The following is a 20779-nucleotide window of genomic DNA, read 5'->3' as shown; positions in this document are numbered from 1 at the left end:
GACCTTGATATGAAGGTTGAAACGTCGAGTGTTGATTTTGGTTTATATTAAACTAAAGTTTTACTTCAACACTGTAGTTGTCTCCATAATTTTTCAAAATGTACTGCCTGGAGACCCACCAACTAATCAATAACCAGCAATATGGATTCTGCCACCATTATCACTGGTCTCCAAACTCTGAAACGCACTCTGACCTCTTCGCATTCTTTTTCATGAAGTTCAGTTTCTGCTATCAATGGACTCAAGCCATGGAAAAATGTCAGGAAACTCATGTGATCACTCTCATTTCAAAAACAGTTGATCGAGTTTAGCAAAGGACCTACTTTGCACACTGCCATCCTATGATCTGGTAGAATGGAGTTTCTAGTTGGCAAATCTAGATGCAGAGGGCTCCCACCCTCTGCAACTAAATTGCCAACTTTTTCACTAGTCACTCATTACGAGTCATTGTGGGCGGTTTCCTCAGATTTCCCTATCAATGCTGGGGTATCCCAGGGTTTGCACTCTCAGAGACTTCAAATCCTATCCACAGCTTCATAGATGACAGTACACTCCACTTTTTTTCATTTGACAAACCTTGTAATATCCAATAGTTAGAACCCTTAAGATCCACCGTGTCCAATCTCTAGAACTCCAATCTCCTAACTATGGTTTAATGGGTCAAACACAACTTTGTATAACTTTAATGCCACCAAAATTCAATCTTCTCTGATCTCTTCAAGAAAGAGCTCATATCCCTTCCCTAATAATAACCTGATATTCACACATAATCAAATTTTCCTCCTTGGATTGACCTGTCCCTCTAGACAGCTGCTAACTCTATATAAATCTGCCCAGCCATTGAATATTGCCCCATGTATTTGGGGTGGTGTGCCAAAATTCCCTTTAAGTTTGCTCAGTGCTATCCAAAAGAAGACAATCAATCTGGTTATTTAATAATCTCTCTCTCTCTCTCACACACACACACACACACAGATCCACTTCAATTCCTCTCCCGTAAATGTTCAGTTTCTGCCCTATGTCTGTTGTACAGATACTTTCACAGACAATGTCCTTTTGAATTACCCACCATTCCACCATTTTCCTCCAAAATCATAAGAACAAGAGATGCTGCTACTCAATACCCATTTACAGTCCAGATTTGCCAAAGAGCCTCCTCCTCATCATCATGCATATCAAGGATTTATACCTAGCATGGCCTGTTCTGGCCTTAGAAGTCATCGTTGAATCATTTAAGAGGACGTCCTGGTTTTCTTTTTCTTAATGGCTTGTTTTGGTAATCTTTCTATTTTCATTCTTTAAAAGTGTTCCACCCATTTATGTTTATATTTTTTAATTTTTTTCTATTACTGGTTCTTGGTTTGATTCTTTCATAATTTCTTAGTTTCTTTTGTGATCAAATAGGGTATACTTTGCAGTTTTTCTTATAAACTTCATTTCTGCTGTTATTAATCTTTGTTTGTTTTATCGTCCAGATTTCGCTTCCATACATTAAGACTGGTAGGGCTAATGTATTGAATACTTTTAGTCAGGTTTGTTTTTGAACTAGGTGTGGTTTAAATATAGAGAACCTCCTCGTATAAATAATTAACCAATAATAAACAGCTGTTGTATACATTTGGTAGTTCAGTAAATAACTATAGGGAGGGACTAATCCAATGAGCTAATAATGTTGATTAGGTGAATTATTTAGACATGACAGAAATACATGTGGGTTGATGAGGAAGCAAATCATCTTGTAAAATTGTTGTGCTTATGTGTATTTATTGCTCAGCTTTATTTCTAGTTTGTTTTGTTTTCTAAGAATTTTCCATTTGTTTGCTGAGAATTAGTATACATTTTACAAGTAATAGGATACATAATTTCCAATCATCATCATCATCATCAGAATTATCCATCCCTTTTGCGAATTCTACATTCATTATTTTTTTCTTTTTTTTTTGTTAGCGGCTCTTCTGTCTTATCAATAATGCACTGGTATTTTGTTGTCAATCAACCACTTCTTATAATACAAAGAAGTATTCATTTTTATTGAGGAATAGATAAAGTTTTACTACACCTGTTGTTTCCAAAGACTGGAATATAAAAATGTTCCTATACTGTGAAAAATGTTCAACCTCAACAGACACTATATTGCAGAAGCAAGGAAAACAAGTAGCTTTATTTATCACTAAACAGAGTACATAGACATTTATAGTCTATTAGTCTAAGTACTATACTTAGCAATAATTAGTGTAATTAGAGACAACTGAAATGACACTCATAATGGAAAAACACTCCCCTTCCACAGACTATATGATGCAAGCAAAACAGATTTACTGTAGTGGAAACATGTAGCAGCTAACTAAACATATTTGTTCTAACATCCTCTTTCAAATTTTCAGTTCCAGAAAATACATATAACAGTTGTTTATAATGCAGTCACTGGATACAGAAAGCACACAATTTATATAAAGCAAAAAAATCAATATGAGAATATATATATATATATATATATATATATACACACACACACACACACACACATTACATACATTATATGTAACTTGAAATCAATTTGAATTACATTTAAGATATTTGATATCATCAAGACATTCCACAAATTCTAATTTTACAAATAAAATTTTACTGAAAAAGTTGCAACTAACATGCCATATAAACTTTGTGAAAATGGAACCACCTGACGTGGAAGTGGCATAACATATGCTAAAGCTACCTCCCACCAGCGGTTTACACACATGCAGACACGATCTGGCGCAAACATGTTAAAAATGAGGATATTAGTAAAGAACGTGCCATTGTTCCAGGAATGTGTTAGCAGAGCTAATCTCAGATGGTATGGTCACTTAAACAGAATGGGAGAGGAAAGATTAGCAAAACAAGTTTTCTTTGCCAGGTTGGCAGGAAAAAAGATCCAGAGGAAGTCCAAGATGTAGGTGGATTGATATAGTAAAAAGCACCTTAGAAGACAAGAAATATAAAATCTGATAATGTTGGAGCCTTCACAAATAACATTTGAGGAAAATTTGGAGGAAAATTGTTGATCGGAAGTTAGTAATGTAACTACAAAAATAAAGAGCCAAAAGGCTTCAGTTCAGTGAAGCAAAATTATATAAATCAAGTAGATATTAAATCCAGGATTATTTAAAAGCCGAATGTAGAAACTATGAAAGAAGTTTCGTAAAAAAGTTGACCAGAGAGCTTAGAGCTTACGGGAATACACTCGCCGCATTTATGAGTTGCCCTACTACAAACTGTATAGAAGACGTGAATGTTTGCCCAAGTGTCCATATGTATGCCTTTTATTGGTTCATTTTGATAAGGTTTCACTGGCCTGACAGCTGTTTCGAACTAGTTGGTTCTCTTTTGGCTCTTTATTTTAGTAAATACTTTACACACCACCAAGAGTTCACTTACAAAAAATAAACCTCTCTGACACTTCAGGTTCCTTAGTACTGAAAGAGAGTTATTGCTCTCTTAAGGTTTCTGCCTGGTCTCTGAAGAGAACCAACCAGTTCGAAAGTTTGCCACTGAATCTCCAAGGTTTGATTCCTGTTCTCAAACTCTTTCATTTTCTTTTCAATAATCTTTCTGTATTATAGTCTACAGTTCACATCTGAGAGCTGCTCAACTTTTATTCGCTTTAAAACTTTCTTACATGTTATTCTTTTCAATATGATATTCAATTTTATCCTGCTCAAGACTAAATAGTGATCACTTCCAATTTCAAATCCTCTGTACACTCTGGTGTCCTGCACCAGGGAGAAAACATCACTATCAACAATAACATAGTCAATGAGACTTTTCTTATTCCTAGCCTCTTCTCTCCATGTGAATTTGTGCACATTTTTATGTTGGAACATGGTGTTAGTAATAACCAGTCCATGTCCTGAGCAGAAATCCAACAGATATTTGCCATTATTATTAGCTTTGCTCTTTTCTCCAAATTTTCCCAAAATATTTTTGTATGTCTCACAATCATTTCCTACTCTGCTATTTAGATCCCCAACAAGGACTAACTTTTCCTTTTTCATTGTGTCAGTTTCTTTTTCTAAAGCTTCAAAAAATTCCTCCACTTCTCCCTTAGTAGAACCTTCTGTGGGACCATAGGCACAAATAAGTCTCATTGTCCAGTTCCCCATTCTCATATTTGCCCACATTACTTTACTTGAGACTGACTGCCATTCAAGAAGATTAGCCTCGTATTTTGTGTTGAATACTATGGCTACTCCTTCTTTTCCTTGATTGTCATTGCCTGAATATAACATTTTGCATTTATTGCTCAGAAAGATCTCACCAGTTTTGGTCTTTTTTGTTTCAGTCACCCCTATTATGTCGATCTGGTACTTATCTAATTCCTCAGCTAGCTCCATTTCTTTGCCATTCAGGCTTCTTACGTTGATAGTACCGATCTTTAACTCTGGTGATGTTGAGTTTGGGTTTGTTTTCAGATTTGTGTGAGCATGGATCTATTAATAAGAATAAACAATACATACAGAAAAATGAAATAATTGATGAAAAAAGGTCCTGAAGTGTACTTTTGTTTGGAATGCAGAAGGCTTACAACATCAAATGAATATGCACATACAAAAGAAACCGCTGTTCACTCTTATCTAGTTAAGTAAGTTTCTAAAAACTTTTGTCAAATAATAAATTAAATTACATTTAATTTGTGCAAATAAATTAATTTAACAAATTCAGCAAGTTGTCATTGGTGTGTTGCACAGAAAAACTTCCCATTTCATAGCACAAAGTTTGGTTTGCTGCTTCTTTACCAACTGCAGGAAGATGGAAGCAATAAGTTTTTGTGCCTTGGTTTACATTTTTTTATGCATGTATTCATTTCCTTTTCATATGCATAAGTTATAAGTGTACTGTATAAATTTTAAAGAACTAATATTTCATATTCCAAACAAAAAATACAATTCAGGCATCTTTCATTTCTTTTCTTTTTCGTCAATAATTTTGTTTTTCTCTATGCATTATAAATTAATATCTATTATTACTTTTTTAAGGAATTCATGACATGAGCACTATTATTGTGATAACAAAATTCACATCTGACACACAATGGCTCCACTTTAGCGCACAATTGTGCATTGTGTGAAAGAATCATTCCAGACATCTCTAAGTGTGGAAAACTCTGCTATCTGAAGATGCCATTCCCCCAAGCTATTCAGATAACATGGAGACATATTAAGTAAGCATCCATCATATGGTCTGTCTTCTGTTTCTGGGTTGCAGCAGCTTCTTCTCTGGTCATGTACTGCATGTGAAGGTATATGGATCTTTATCCTCAAACTATGCCACTAATGCTGAAGTTACCAGTGGGCTTTGTTCTTTCACCTGCTCTTATTCTTATGTATAAATACATAAGTGATCTTCTCCAGTTGACTGTAAATTCAACCCACAGTTTTACTGCTAACAATACACTGCAGTCCTCCTCCTCCTCTGACAAACCTTGCACCAGTTGTTTAAAGGTAATTTTTTTCCTAGAACTGGTGCAATAATTCTAAGTTATATTCTAAAATTCTAAAAGCTGATATTCTAAAAGTTTAGTTGATCAAAACTTTTAGAATATCAGCTTTCCTAAATTCTAATTTCAAACCATTCATTAGTGGGATTCTGACAACTGTGTTAATTTTAGTGCTAGCAAAAATTGAATCTGGTCTTATTTTTTACAATTTTTTTAATGACAAAAATCACTGGATAAGATGAAATTTCTTTTCTTGGGATAATCCACATTGGACTGATTGATTAGCATATCAACTCTCCAGTCACAAGGCTGAAGGTTTGAATCTCATCATAGGCATGGATGCTTATAATTGACCTACTAACTTTCTGTGGAAAGGGAATCTATGACTCCATTTCTAGCAGAATGCTTCACTCCCAGAACTCTATGAGACAGGGCCGGTGCTAGACCAGATGTCGCCCACCTGCAAAGCTGAAATTGGTGCCCCAAACAAATGGCAATTTATTTATTTATTTTTATTTTTGTCATAATCACGTGGAAAGAATTTACAAGAATTTTTTGTAAATTTGTAACTGTAAATTTGCAGTAATTATATTGACTTACCTAATTATTATTACTTAATTCTTTTGCAAAAATTTAAAGAAAGAATGAAACTTCATACTAACACTTCAAAATGGCGCCCACCTTGTAGTGGCGCCCGCCTGCAATGCAGGTCTGCTTCTGCCGGCCCTACTATGAGATATGAGAGTGAGCATACAGCGTCCAGTGATACCAAACATGAATAACTATCTAGGGGATAACACACTTTCAATCTGTGTGCATTATTCTTGGCATTAGCATATTACAAATATTTCCTCCTCAACTTGCAAGAAATTAGGTTCTCTCCTTTGCTAAAGACATTACCTCTAAACAACACTTAACTCTACATATTCACAGATCTCTCCAACTGTATGAATACCATTTTCATATTTGGGAGCACTTAGAGCTCCTTTAAAATCCTTAACGTATGAAAGAGAGCAAGGATTAAGTCGCATGTCATTCATTTTCTGTGCGCATTATTTATTCTTATTAATAGAACCATGATTGTGGATATGAGTTGGCCATGTAAAAAAAAGCAACATACTTGTAGTTATCCAGAAATAATCACAATATTATTATTTTTTTCTACTAAAATTACAAAAAAATAAAAGATATAATTTCCAACATTATTTGTCTACGTGGCATCAAATTTTGCTTAGCTTTGCAAACTTTGCATCAGGAAAATTAGAACTAATAGTTCTAATTTTCTGGAAATCAGGAAATTCAGCAAATCAGGAAAATCTGAACAAAAACATATTCTAGCGCAAACCATCCACATTGTATAAGTATCTTTGTCCACCAAACTCACTCTACAAATCCATAAACTCCACATCATTCCTCCTGCAACCTACACATTCATCCATTTACAATCATGGCCCTACTCAACTCACATGTCATATCATTGCAACAGCCTCACTAACTCTTTCACTCTTCTCTTTTGCTATTTTCAGTAACTCTTTCATGTCCTCCTTATACCATACCTGTCTCTTTTCAAAGCATTCATTCCTGCTAAAAGAACTCTTCACTTTGCCCTTTTGCATTCTAATAACTTTACTAACATCAATCTTTTGCACCCACCTGAAAAATTACAATTTCATTACTTTCTTATCAAGCACATTTTTTCTTAAAAATGTACAAAAAAATGCTTAAGTTAGTAAGAAATTTAAGTTGGTAAAAACCAAAATGGGATAGTTAGTATAAAGTGTAACGATAGCTGGAATAGCTGTGAACCTAGTGTGTGTGTGTGTATTTTGCTGCTATGGTAGGGAAAATGCAAAGATGCAGATAGCATGCATCAGCAAACCAGCTCAATGAGTAAATTATGAGTAATTATTATGGGGGCTTCAGCTATGAGAACATGGATTGGACAGAGGGAAGAACAGATGGGAGGAAGCTAAAATGCAATTCATACAGTTACTAAGGAATAATTACTTCAGGCAGCATGTAATGGAAGGTATCAGGGGTTTGAGAGTGCTAGATCTAGTAATTGCATCAGAGGATTGGTCTGTAACCAAGATGACCACATTGTCACTAACTGGTGAGAGCAATCATGTGGTATTGACCTGAAGGTGACTAAATATATGGAATTTTCAGTTAAGAGGAGATATATGCAGAATCACAGGGCTGATAAGTATGACAGACTCAGGAAATTGCATGCAGCAATGTCATGCATGGCATTGAGAAACTGCAAGGGTTGGATGCTGATAGTGCATTGGAATTGGTAAAGGAGTAGCGTTTGAGAGAAATAATAGCAGACTGCACACCTAGAGTTAGAAGGATAAATCAAGTGGAAGTTAAATGGACAAAAAGCATCATTATGAGGAGTTAAAGATATGTGGGTTACAGAAATTGGTTGACAGCAGAAAACAGGTGATATGATTGAGACATTTAAATTAGTTAAAGGATCGATAGAGGAAATTTTTCAGAACCGGTGTGGTGGTGTATGAGAACTAGGGATCATCCTTGGGAATTGAACAAGAGTGCTTTTAACAAGGGTGTGAGGACTAATTTTTTGCTTGCAGAGTGGCAAATAAGTGGAATCGGTTGCCAAGTCTGTTTTGGGCACCACGATTGTGATTGAATTCCAAGTGAAGTATGATAGATGTTGTGCAAATATTGGATAGAACAATACATAAAGCATACAAAAAACATGAAAAAGTACAAATCCAAACAATAAAAGACATAAGAACTAGAAGAGTATGAAATTATAAAAATAAAAATCTAAAATTTCTGTTTAAATTTTTAACATTACATTAATTTAATGTGTCACTTCCTGAAATTTTCATAATGAACTAAATATGTGCACTGTAAATATTTAATTTTTATAACTAAAATCAAAAATTTACGTCAAAAACTAAAAAATTCAAATCAGAAATTTAGAATTTTTTACCTTATAGATAACAGGATCAGACTGATCAATTCTGCTTCCTCAAGAAACATGGTTATTGGTAATACAATGTTGTATCATAAGAACATCCAAAAAATGACCTGGAAGTCTCCCAAAGGAAACACCTTTAACCAAATTGATCATCTTCTAACAGATGCAGAACACTTATAAAATTTGATGGACATCGTATCCTATAAATGACCAAATACTGACTGGCCGCTATCCGGTTATGCAAGGAAGGTGCATGGATCCCATGCCAGAAAGTTTAGTAAAGGAAAAACTGATGAAATCAGAAGTTAAAGCCAGACATGATGAAAATTAATGAAAGCTTGTCTAGTCTAACCAACAGTGTGAGTATCACTGAAGTTTGGGAAACTCTTAACAATGTCATTGTGACAACAGCAAATAGAGTACTAGGAAAATTATGTACAGACTATATAACCCAGGGTCACCACTATCCCATACAGTGCCTTTGTGCAAATTAGAAAAAGGTATCCCTTTCACAAGTAATTTTTTTTAAGTTACTATATTATTTATTTCTCATAAATTAACTAACATAAAGTCATTCTGTATAAATTTTTAAAATCAAATTATCGAGTATAAAAGAACAGAAAATCTGAATTTTTAATCACAATAATTAGAATCAAAGTCACTAGAATATAATAAATTGTTATAAAATAGTTACTTTTCTTGCTTTCATGGAAACAAAATTCCTTATGTCAGCTTCAATGCATACTTGTTCTAGTAACTTAACTCATTTTCTATAGAAATGGTCACTAAATTTGGTCATAAAAAGACATCATGTAGCTTAAACAGATTTAAATAAATTTTAATTCTCTGAAGGTATACTCTGTTCAATAAAAGGAAACTAAAACTTCCCCACAAGAATTTATGGCCACTGGTTTCAGGATGTGAAAGCAATACTAGTGACTGATAATGCCAAAGTTAAATATATCCTGAAAGTAACAAAAGTATTTTGAAATGTATCCAGCAAATTCTTGATGCAAATATATTGTCGATCTGATACTTCTAGATTTTGGAAAACAAGGTTTTTAGTCCCTCCTATGCTGATGTCCCATCAACATCACATTACTCATAATGCTAGATTTCATTTAGAACACTAAAAAGACTATGATATTGCAAACATAAATTTCTGTAGTTTAGCAGTTCTGTGAGAAGTTTTCCATATTGAGACCGCATTATTATGTAACTAAAGAGTTTAATAAAAATAAGCAATTAAAACCCGACACGTTTTGTAAATCATAAGACTTACATGACAACGGGTACTGATACATAAAAGTTTTACACAATAAAAGCCTATTAACAATTAATTACACATATTAGATGTTGTTGATAACTTCACAACTGTAATATATAATTGATAAACCAGAATACAAATGGTAAATTCATTATAGTATGTATATTGGAACATTGCTGGTTGTTGCTATCACGTTCTGTGGTATCACACATGTTATATCACAGGTCCTTGGCAGTTAAATTTTTGATGAAAGCAGACCATACTGAATGTAAAATTAAGCCTTGATTTTTATTGCAATGTTTTGTAAAACAGTTATGATCAATACATGACATTTTTGTTTGTTGCCAAAGTACTTAATGGCCAGTAGTGGTTGTGTGGAACGCCAGGATGATTTTTGCTCTCTTCTTTTTTTTTTTTTTTGATGTCTTTTATGTGTTCAGATATGCGAATCTCTGCCGACCTTCCTGTATGGCCTACATAACAAATGCCACAAAAGCAATGAATCTTACAGCAGATGCCTCATGTTTTCATGGGGTGATATGTAGGTTTTGGTGAATGTACAGAATCTTGATATTTTTTGTAGAGTTTAAGACTTTTACATTGTACTCGCAGAGCAATGCAACCACTTTGTCTGTGACATTCTTGATGTAAGGCAATGTGATTGCATTCTTGAAATTTTGTTTAAGGGCATGATTCTAATTATTGTGATTAAAAATTCAGATTTTCTGTTCTTTTATACTCAATAATTTGATTTTAAAAATTTATACAGAATGACTTTATGTTAGTTAATTTATGAGAAATAAATAATAAATTAACTTAAAAAAATTACTTGTGAAAGGGATACCTTTTTCTAATTTGCACAAAGGCACTGTATGGGCTAGTGGTGACCCTGGGTTATATACGCCTGTACATAATTTTCCTAGTACTCTATTTGCTGTTGTCACAATGACATTGTTAAGAGTTTCCCAAACTTCAGTGATACTCACACTGTTGGTTAGATTAAGAATTATTCTGATTATCTTGGATTCAAAACCATTAAGTACGAGGTTCTGTTTGAGGTAGTGCAGTTCTTCATTCGTTTTAAGTGATGTGATTGATATGTTGTATGCCCTGCTTTGTAAAGTTTTAATTATACCTATCTTTTGCAATGGACAGTGATGAGACACAGAATTTAAAAATCTTACCATTGCGGTAGGTTTTCTGTACACTCATCGTTTTCCTCATTATTTACTTTGACAAGGATATCAAGGAAAGGTCTTTTTTTTGTGTTATTCTAGTTCAAGAGTGAATTTTATATTGGGATACAAGTTGTTCAGATAATCTTTGAAAGCAATCAGCTCATCCACCATTCTCGATAATGATATTTTTTTGAGTATCATACACCTTTTTTTTAAAAAATGATATTGTTGTATTCAAATAGGAAAAAAAAATCTCAAAATTCAGTTTTGAATCATTCAGTCAAAATAATGAGTCATCTCTTTCCTTTTTCTAGTATTTTCTAAATAGGAGAAATTGGCATCAATGTTAAATAACATTGATGCCAATTTCTCCTATTTAGAAAATTTCAAATGCTAAACAGATTTGAAATTTGTTTAGCATGTTATTTAAAGTTTAAATGATTGATATTTAAATGATAAAGAATGCATAGAGCATGGAATACAGAATGCATAGAGCATGGAATACAGAATGCCATAGAATTTTTTTTTTAGAATTCATTAGGATTATCACATACATTTGTGGCTTGGTGGTATCCCCCAAATTGTTTTTTGTCTGTAGATTCTGTTTTGTAAAGTCTACTAAAAATAATCCTACTCCAATCATGTCATCTACATGCCAAAATTCCCCTTCCCTAAAAAAATTTTTACCTATACAGTCATATCCCGACTGACGCAAATCCGGAGTTACGTGGTTTCTTATATGTACGTATTCCCGTCCCACTTCACGCCTCACCACTAGTAGTATCTTTCAGGTGCTGGCCGTATTTGCCAGTGTCACACATGCTGTGAACAAGCACTGACGTGTTTTGCATGGTCTCCATTCATACACGATTTTTATAGTCTACAAACCTTGCGATTGTTTAATGTTATGTTCTTGATAAAAATTTTATCACATAAAAAATAATAATGTCATCCAAAAGAAGCAAGTCCGATTCTTCTACTGCTAGCAAGAAAAGAAAAACATTGACTTTGGAAACAAAACTCAACATTATTAAGGATTTTGAAGGTGGAATGAAAATTTGTGAGCTAGCAAAGAAGTTCGATCTACAGGAATCCACAGTAAGAACAATCATAAAAGAAAGGATTACAGATTTTGGAGGACATAGATTCTAACGAGGAACAAATTGTAGCCACAAGGCAAGGAATAAAAAAATCATTAGCTTGCTATGAAGAAATTTTGCGTGACAAGAAAAAGACATGCCTTCAGACGAATCTATTAGATTTTATGAAAACATCGACATAACTTTCTTTTTTTTATGTACGAAAAACTACAATTATGATTATATTTTTTAAAAAATATTGGTGTTTTTGTAAACCTTTGATCCCAATTGTATGTTTGTATGTATAAATTACATGCAAAATTATACCCCGAGTTATGCGAATTCGACTTACGAGCTTTTTTGTTGGTCCCACCTACTGTGTAACTTCGGGGTTTTACTGTATTTTGAAAATCTGTCTGTTCTACATGAATTACATTAGCACTGCTCACCTTATTCAAACTTATTTCATTCTTTGCATCTGCTATAATTTTAATTATTTGGTTTTACATTTTATCCACTAAGTAACATGTAATATTTAGTGTCTATAAAATAGAGAGCCAAGAAGATTCAGAAGCAGTCGACCAACTGCAGAAGTGGAAGCAGCTGTTGGAAAACTCAAGAACAATAAAGGTGCCAAATAGATAAGATACAAGCAGAATTGTAAAGCTGGCAAATAAATGTCAACTTATTGCCAAAATCTGGATTCATAAAACAATGAGAATGCCATGGTGATTACCAATGTGAATTCTAATAAATGTGAATTCTGTTAAGGAAGATCTGCAAATGACCAGATTTTTTGATATATGCCAAATACTTGAAAAATGAAATTAATCTGGAATTGAAACACGCCATTTCTTCATACTTTAGAGCTGCATGCATACACAAACAGATATAATTTTACTGCAATGGAGAAAGTACAGATTCCATGAAAACCTACTACCTTAGTCGCAGCTACAATGAAAACCATTTACTCTCATATTAAAATTTAGGGCATGTCTGGTCCAATACATGAAAAAAAATTTGTTTGATAAGGAGATACTAAAGTTTACTTATTGTTAAAGGTAGCATTTAAAAAGGTTTTCAGAGATCCTAGTATTAATACAAGGAGGAAAGAAACTATCTTCTAAAAGTCAGTATGCATTCTGGCATTTGTGGATGATATTGATATTACAGGAAGCAATGAAAAACCTTATCAGTTAAAGGAAGGAGGCAAAGAAGATGCACATGCAGAGTAACCAAGGGAAAACAAAATATATGCCAACATAACTAGAAATTTTTTATGACGATTCTTCTTAAACTGAAAGCAGTTTCTATAAGTTTGAAATTTTACACAGCTTTACATAATTTTATATACTTGTAATCAGAGGTTAACTGTAAAAATGATATCAGTGTTGAGATGCAAAAATGCATTACTTACCCAAATTATTTCTCTGTAGACCTTACCAATCTCAGATTAAAAAACATTAGGAAATTATACAGAAAAAGGATTGAGAATAGTTATAGGCACCAATTAGCAGATGCTTATTTTATCATTATTATTATGAAATATAATATGTTTAAGCTTGAGAGGACTTTTGGAGTAATATTACATCTAAGAGCAGCAAAATAAGTGTTTTTCATGAAAGAGAGTATAACCAAGATTTTATTGCAAAGGCATCCCTCTAAAAACAGTGAGATAAAATTGGAGAAATTAACTTTTTGTTTCTTTTTACTTCTTATCAAATAGATGATTAGGCTGATTTTTTTTTCCTTCTATACAAGATAAATTCATATTTTCTGTATAGTAAATTATATTATACAATACATAAGAGAATTAACATTAAAAAAAAAAAAAGGGGGAGGGAGAAAGTTACCTGAAATGTACCAGAACTTGTAGCACATGGATAATGATAAACACTACTGCATTTGGGAACCTGGCACCATACAGAAGCTCCAAACCTTTTGCAACTGGAACATCTCTGCAATTTACATGAATTTTTGTTAAATTTTGTTTTGGTAACTTGTATGATTAAAAAATATAAGTAACTGGTTTGCTTTTTCTATCTCTTTAAAAGAATCTAATATTTTTATTCTCGTAGACAGGCTTATACGTTGGTTATGCATTATTAAAACACTTAAGGAATAGAACAACGTAGTTAAGGATATAAATTAAGTTAAACTTTAATAAATATTTTCCAATATTTCGGCAACATCACATTGCCATTTTCTAAAGGAACTTACAAAAAAGTTACGTGCACGTAGGCACTACAACACAGAAACTGGGAATGAAGAGATGAAGCTATTGTTCTCCTAACAGTCCTGATGGTGCCCTCTAGTGGGCTAAGTAGGTGTTCTTGGCCGTTGGGCTGAAGGTCTGCAGATATAGGCCTCCCAAATTTGGGGCAGTCGCCTACAACCAAATTTGTTGAGGTTTGGAGAATTTCTTTGGGCTGAGGCTGATTCCATAAAGAGTCTTTCAAATTTGTATTTGCTATGGTGTATCACTGTAGCTTTCTTCCACCGTATTCTGTGGCATGTATCCAGAGCATGGTCTGCAAGCCCAGAATGACTGTATTTGTGAAAACGGATGTAGTCCTTGTGTTCAGAAATTCTGATATTCGCTGTCCTGCCTGTTTGGCCAAAGTAAGACCAGGTCCCTTGCAGTTGTAAACTGTCTTACTTTGGCCAAACAGGCAGGACAGCGAATATCAGAATTTCTAAACACAAGGACTACATCCGTTTTCACAAATACAGTCATTCTGGGCTTGCGGACCATGCTCTGGATACATGCCACAGAATACGGTGGAAGAAAGCTACAGTGTATTTTTACTGTATCAATCCACCTATATCTTGGTCTTCATCTGGGTCATTTTTCTGCCAACATAGCAGAGAACACCTGTTTTGCTAATCTTTCCTTGCCCATTCTGTTTAAATGACCATATCACCTGAGATTAGCTCTGCTAACGCATTCCTGGATGCTGACGATGTCAAGTTCTTTCCTAATATCCTCAATTCTTAATATGATATTGCCACTGATGCCATCTGTTCATGCCCCAAATCTTTCTCAGGACTCTCATATCTTGCAGTATCTAGTCTTCGGTGAAGTGTTTTACTTCTAAACAGCTCTCAGATCCATAAGTTAAAACTGATTTGAACACTGTCTTGTATACAGCTAATTTAGTGTTGTGACTAATTTCTCTCTTATTCCATATGAATTTATTCAACTGACTTCCTACAACACCAGCTTTGTTGATTCTGTTGTCTATTTGCATATTTCATTTACCACCTTCACAAAAATTGTGCCAAAGTGGCTGAAATGTTTTACTTCTTCTATAGGTTCTCCATTCACAATGCAGTTGACATTTTCAATGATTCTGCCTTTTTTCATTGCCTTTGTCTTGTTATTGCTGACCTTCATACCATATCTATTATAACAGTTATTCAATTTAGTCAGGGAAAAGTTTTATTTTGCAGACTTGTAGCGGATTTATTTAGATGTATAACATCGTCTACATAAAACAAAGAGCTGACATTACCATCTCCAATTTTGATATCAGGTTTGATATCTTCATAATGTGATACATATACATAATGAATAACAGAGGGGATAATGTACATCCTTGTCTGACACCAGATTTAACATTAAACCATCTTCCTGTACTTCCTTCAATTCTAACTGCTGACTTACAACTCAAATAAAGACTAAGTACTGTTTGATATAATGTCCCATTGACACCATATAACTGTAGCATATTGAATAGCTTCTCACTTGGCACCTTGTTATATGCCTTTTCCAGATCTACAAAACTTAAATACAGATCTTTGCTATATTCACATGATTTCTCAACTATTTGTCGTAAAGTGAAGATCTGAACCTGACAACCTCTATTTGGCCTAAATGCAGCTTGTTCTGCACCAAGCTTTTCTTCCACAATTCTTCTCAAGTATACTTTCATATATCTTACCAGGAACACTCAGTAGGGATACAGCTCTGTAATTCTCACATTCAGTTTTATTTCTCTTTTTATATATGGGTACTATGAGAGCTCTACTCCAATCATCAGGAATTCGTCCCTCTTTCCAGGCCTTCTGAAATATGCAGTGCAGCCACTGTAGGACTTTTATACCTCCATACTTCAGTATTTCTGATCAAATATCATCTATTCCTGCTACCTTTCCACGTTTCAAGCCATTGATGGCTTTTTCTACTTCAAGTATGGATATGTATACCTGACTGTATGCCTGTTGAGTTTTTTTTTTTTTTTTTTTTTTTTACCACTTTGCTATCACTGCTTGTTTCGTTTAGCAATTTTTCGATGTAATTACTCCATACTTCAAGGATATCTTTTTCTCCAGTTTTCATGTCACCTTTATCATCGCTAATTCTTTACAACACTCTTTCCTCCATTTCGGAGCTTCTTCAACAACCTCCAGAATATCTTGCCACCTTCTTAATATTTATTTTCTACGTTCTTACCAAAGTCTTCCCATGATTTTTGTTTAGCTAGTTTTACACAGCGTTTAGCTTTTTTACGTTTGTCTCTGTATTACCTAAAAGCACAAGCTGACTTATTTGCCAGGAACTATTGATATGCTTTCTTCTTTTCCTTCACTGCCACTTTAACTTCCTGTGTCCACCACGGAGTTCTGATTTTTCTATCCTTCCAGACAACCTCACCACATTCCTCCCTGGCTTAATCAATCAGGGTTTTCTTCAAGGCTTGCCACTGAATCTCCAAGGTTTGGTTCCTGTTCTCAAACTCTTTCATTTTTTCTTCAATAATCTTTGTGTATTTTAGTCTACAGTTCACATCTGAGAGCTGCTCAACTTTTATTCGCTTTAAAACTTTCTTACATGTTATTCTTTTCAAAATGAAATTCAATTTTATCTTGCTCAAGACTAAATAGTGATCACTTCCAATTTCAAATCCTCTGTACACTCTGGTGTCCTGCAACAGGGAGAAAACATCACTATCGGCAATAACATAGTCAATGAGACTTTTCTTATTCCTTGCCTCTTCTCTCCATGTGAATTTGTGTAAATTTTTTGTTGGAACATGGTGTTAGTAATAACCAGTCCATGCTGTGAGCAGAAGTACAATAGGTATTTGCCATTATTATTAACTTTGCTCTTTTCTCCAAATTTTTCCAAAATATTTTTGTATGTCTGACAATCATTTTCTACTCTGCTATTTAAATCCCCAACAAGAACCAACTGTTCCTTTTTCAATGTGTCAGTTGCTTTCTCTAAAGCCTCAAAAAATTCCTCCACTTCTACCTAAGCAGAACCATGTGTGAGACCATAGGCACAAATAAGTCTCATTATCCAGTTCCCAATCTCATATCTGGCCACATCACTCTACTTGAGACTGCCTGCTATTCGTGAAGATTAGCCTCGTATTTTGTGTTGAATACTATGTCTACTCCTTCTTTTCGTTGATTGTCAATGCCTGAATATAACATTTTGTATTTATTGCTCAGAAAGATCTCACCAATTTTTCTTTTTTTGTTCAGTACTTGAGACTGCCTGCTATTCAAGAAGATTAGCCTCATATTTTGTGTTGAATACTATGGCTACTCCTTCTTTTCGTTGATTGTCATTGCCTGAATATAACATTTTGTATTTATTGCTCAGAAAGATCTCACCAGTTTTTGTCTTTTTTGTTTCAGTTACTCCTATTATGTGTATCTGGAACTTATCTAATTCCTCAGCTAGCTCCATTTCTTTGTCATTCAGGCTTCTTATATTGATCTTTAACTCTGGTGATGTTGAGTTGGGCTGGGTTTTCAGATTTGTTCCAGTAGCTGACTTTTCACTGTTTGCCTTGGTTCCCTGGCGAAAACAACAGGGGCCTTGTTTAACCAGGCAACACCCCAGCCGGCATGAAATTCTGTCATTCTGTACCATCATTTTTTATTTTGGCTTAAGCCAATAAGAATACAATTTGTTCGGCTAAATCCCAAATTGCCAGCCCATCCTCATTCGTTCAGTATCCAGGTAGATACCTAACAGTGTGCACCATGAGAAGGTGAGTATTGGACATTAGGTCAGAAGCCCTGGTCGGTTCTCCGCATTCCTTTAAAGGCTATGTGCAGGTCTCCTCTCAGTTATACAGCTTTGACCCTCAAGCACCCCTTGTTTGAACTATGTAAAAAAAAAAAAAAAAAATAAGAATACCAAAAATAGAAAAAAACCTTAGTCCACTCATGGTACTAATGTACTATAGGCTTACAACTTTGCGTGAGTAAGAATCACATAAAAACCCGATTTTATATCAAAACTTGCCGTGCCTCCTTCGGTTCTAACTGCTAACTTACAACTAAAGTATAATCTATATATTACTGTGAATAATGTATCATTTACAATGTGTAATTCCAACATATTGAATATATTTCTCTTTGAACTTTATCATATAATATGCAATACAAAACATAAACGCAGATTGTTTTTATATTCTCAAGATTTCTTTACTCTGTCTTAAAGTAGAAATCTAATTCTGATGATGCTTATTTAAGCTTAAACCTAGATTGTGGAAAAGAAACTGAAAGTTTTTCTTCTGCAATTTCTCTATGTTTCTTCTCAATGTATACTTGAATGAATCCTTGCATCAATAGGAAGATGAAACAGTTTGTTAGTTTTTCTTTGTATGATGAAATGAATTTTTAAATGCTGGTTGTTTAAATGTACTAGAAATATATCTAATGTATCTAGATCATAGCTGGGTTCAGTGCTTGGTTTCCCAGAAATTCCACACAGAAATTGGTTAGTTGATGGGATCCCCACAACAGCAGTCCTATCTAGCTGTTTGTATATTTTTTGTAGGCCTGTGTTATTAAAACAAAACCTCCCCTTAAAATATGGTGTCCCCACTCCACAAAGCATCATATTCCTATTCACACATTCCTGAATTTGTACTTAATTTACTTTTCCAATACCTATAACCTTGCCCATACTCCTGAGATAATTGGTCCAAAATTTGAGGCTTCTGTCTTATACTCAGGACTATCTTGCCTTTGCATTATTTCTCCTGCACTGTCCCATAACACACACATACAGCTGATATTTCATCCAATCCTATAGCTGTATCAAAAGAAAATGAGATATTTCAATTTTTGTATAACATACCATCTTTTATGTAGAATAAGCAATGGAAAACTGAAATACAACAAATTAAAACTATGTGCTATAAACAATGGTTATCTTCTCATATGCAGTCATGGGGGCAAGGTTGCAAACCATTACAACTATTAGGATCCTAAAAAAATCTAGGACACATGGTTACTAATAGCAATTTCCCAAATTTTTAGCATGAGTAGTCAAATGTTGAGGTTTAAGTTGGGACAACACAGAAGAAGACAGCACTCTCTTCGAAGAGGCAAATGCATTGATGAATATATCTATGTAATGTCTTTGCATCTTTCCAAAGGAGCCCATAACTACTGCTCTTGTTCTAAAAGGACAGCATTGTGGTGTTTATTCGGTTGAACATCAGATGAGTGTTCTGAAATAAACAGACAGGCTCATTTGCCCAAAATAAGAAAACTTGCACTCACATAGAATCTGACAGATGCCAGATAAAACAATGGATGAGTTTACCTTTAGGAAATGGTAAAAGTATCAAGAAAAAGCAGGCACTCTCACCGCATCAGATAACTTAAAACTACTTTTTCTGGTTGTTATATATAACACACATAAGCACACCATACATCTCAAAATTATGGTACAATCAAATCTCTGCTGTTAAGAGCCACTTTGTCTGTTCATAATAAACATCTCTTTAGCAAGAACTCTTTACCATCAAGCAAACCTCTGCTCTCAACAGATACAACTAAAAAAATTGATAAAATTGTCAACCTGTCCAAATTCTATGAAAAGAGATGACTTCCATAGAATTCCTATCCTATATGTAGAGGGCACTTCTGAATGTGTCTCACATCCTTAAGAAATTTAAACTTTTTGCTATTCATGAATCTACCAACTAAATAAGCTTATTCATGCCATTGATTAAAGATAAAATTCATTCATTGTTGCTAATTGGCATCAATAGTTGACTCTCAATATAGCAAATACCATTATAACAATATACTGTAGCTCACTACTGAAAAGTCTTGCTTAACTCTCCATGGGTAAAATGCTATGCTAAAAGAAATTCACTGTTTGCTATAGTGAATTTCTTTTAGCATTGCATTATAGCAAACTCCTAGGGAATATGGAATAGTTTGTTATAGAGGAAGTCAACTGTATCAAATTCCATGTAAATGCAATTTCATTTTGGACAAAGAAAGCCACTTTATTTTAAAGCATATTTCAGAACACCAATCTTATATTCAACTGATTAAACACCAGAATTTCAGCCTTTCAGAAAATGGAATTAACAACCATAGTCACAGGAACCTTCAGAATGATGCAAAGTTGTTACATAGAAGCAGCTACAAATTCACTCATCTTTTCAAAAAAGGGGTGCTGCGGATTCTTCTGTCAACTGTAATGACAGACTATATATGGCCAAAATTTGGGAGTTAGTGGCAACTCTGTCACTTTTTTTTAAAGATCCTAATAATGTAAGTTTGTAATCAGGCACCCCCTTTGCAACTGTCCAAGAGAGAAAGAGAAGGGAAAAAAATCATTGTATATAACATTATCATCATCAAATTCCTGATATGTACTCTCATGAGATATACAGGATACTAGAACAGTATTACATGAAAAGTTTACATTATCGCTAACTATTTATTGACAATCTGCCTCAAAATTAGTCTGTTATCTACCAGGACTTATATTTCAGTCTTCTGAGGCATTTCTGACTGCATCAATCCACCTAGATCTTGGTTTTCCTCTGGGTCTTT

At 34.1% G+C, this 20779-nt stretch overlaps 1 protein-coding gene across 1 annotated transcript in view; it reads right to left on the bottom strand.

The window, feature by feature from the left end:
* Window positions 1–20779, bottom strand: part of LOC150093819 (histone-lysine N-methyltransferase 2C-like) — a 1065326-nt gene that overhangs the window by 919920 nt on the left and 124627 nt on the right. The window contains exon 9 of the mRNA XM_090412524.1: window positions 13807–13911. Coding sequence (XP_090268650.1) covers window positions 13807–13911 — 105 coding nt within the window. The remainder of the gene's footprint in view (window positions 1–13806; window positions 13912–20779) is intronic.

Source organism: Typopeltis vanoorti, chromosome 23 (genome assembly GCF_054136105.1).
Source record: "Typopeltis vanoorti isolate ZY-2024b chromosome 23, IOZ_Tvanoo_1.0, whole genome shotgun sequence".
NCBI lineage: Eukaryota > Metazoa > Arthropoda > Arachnida > Uropygi > Thelyphonidae > Typopeltis > Typopeltis vanoorti.
Note: the sequence above shows the minus strand (reverse complement) of the source record. Positions and strands in the feature narration are given on the sequence as shown.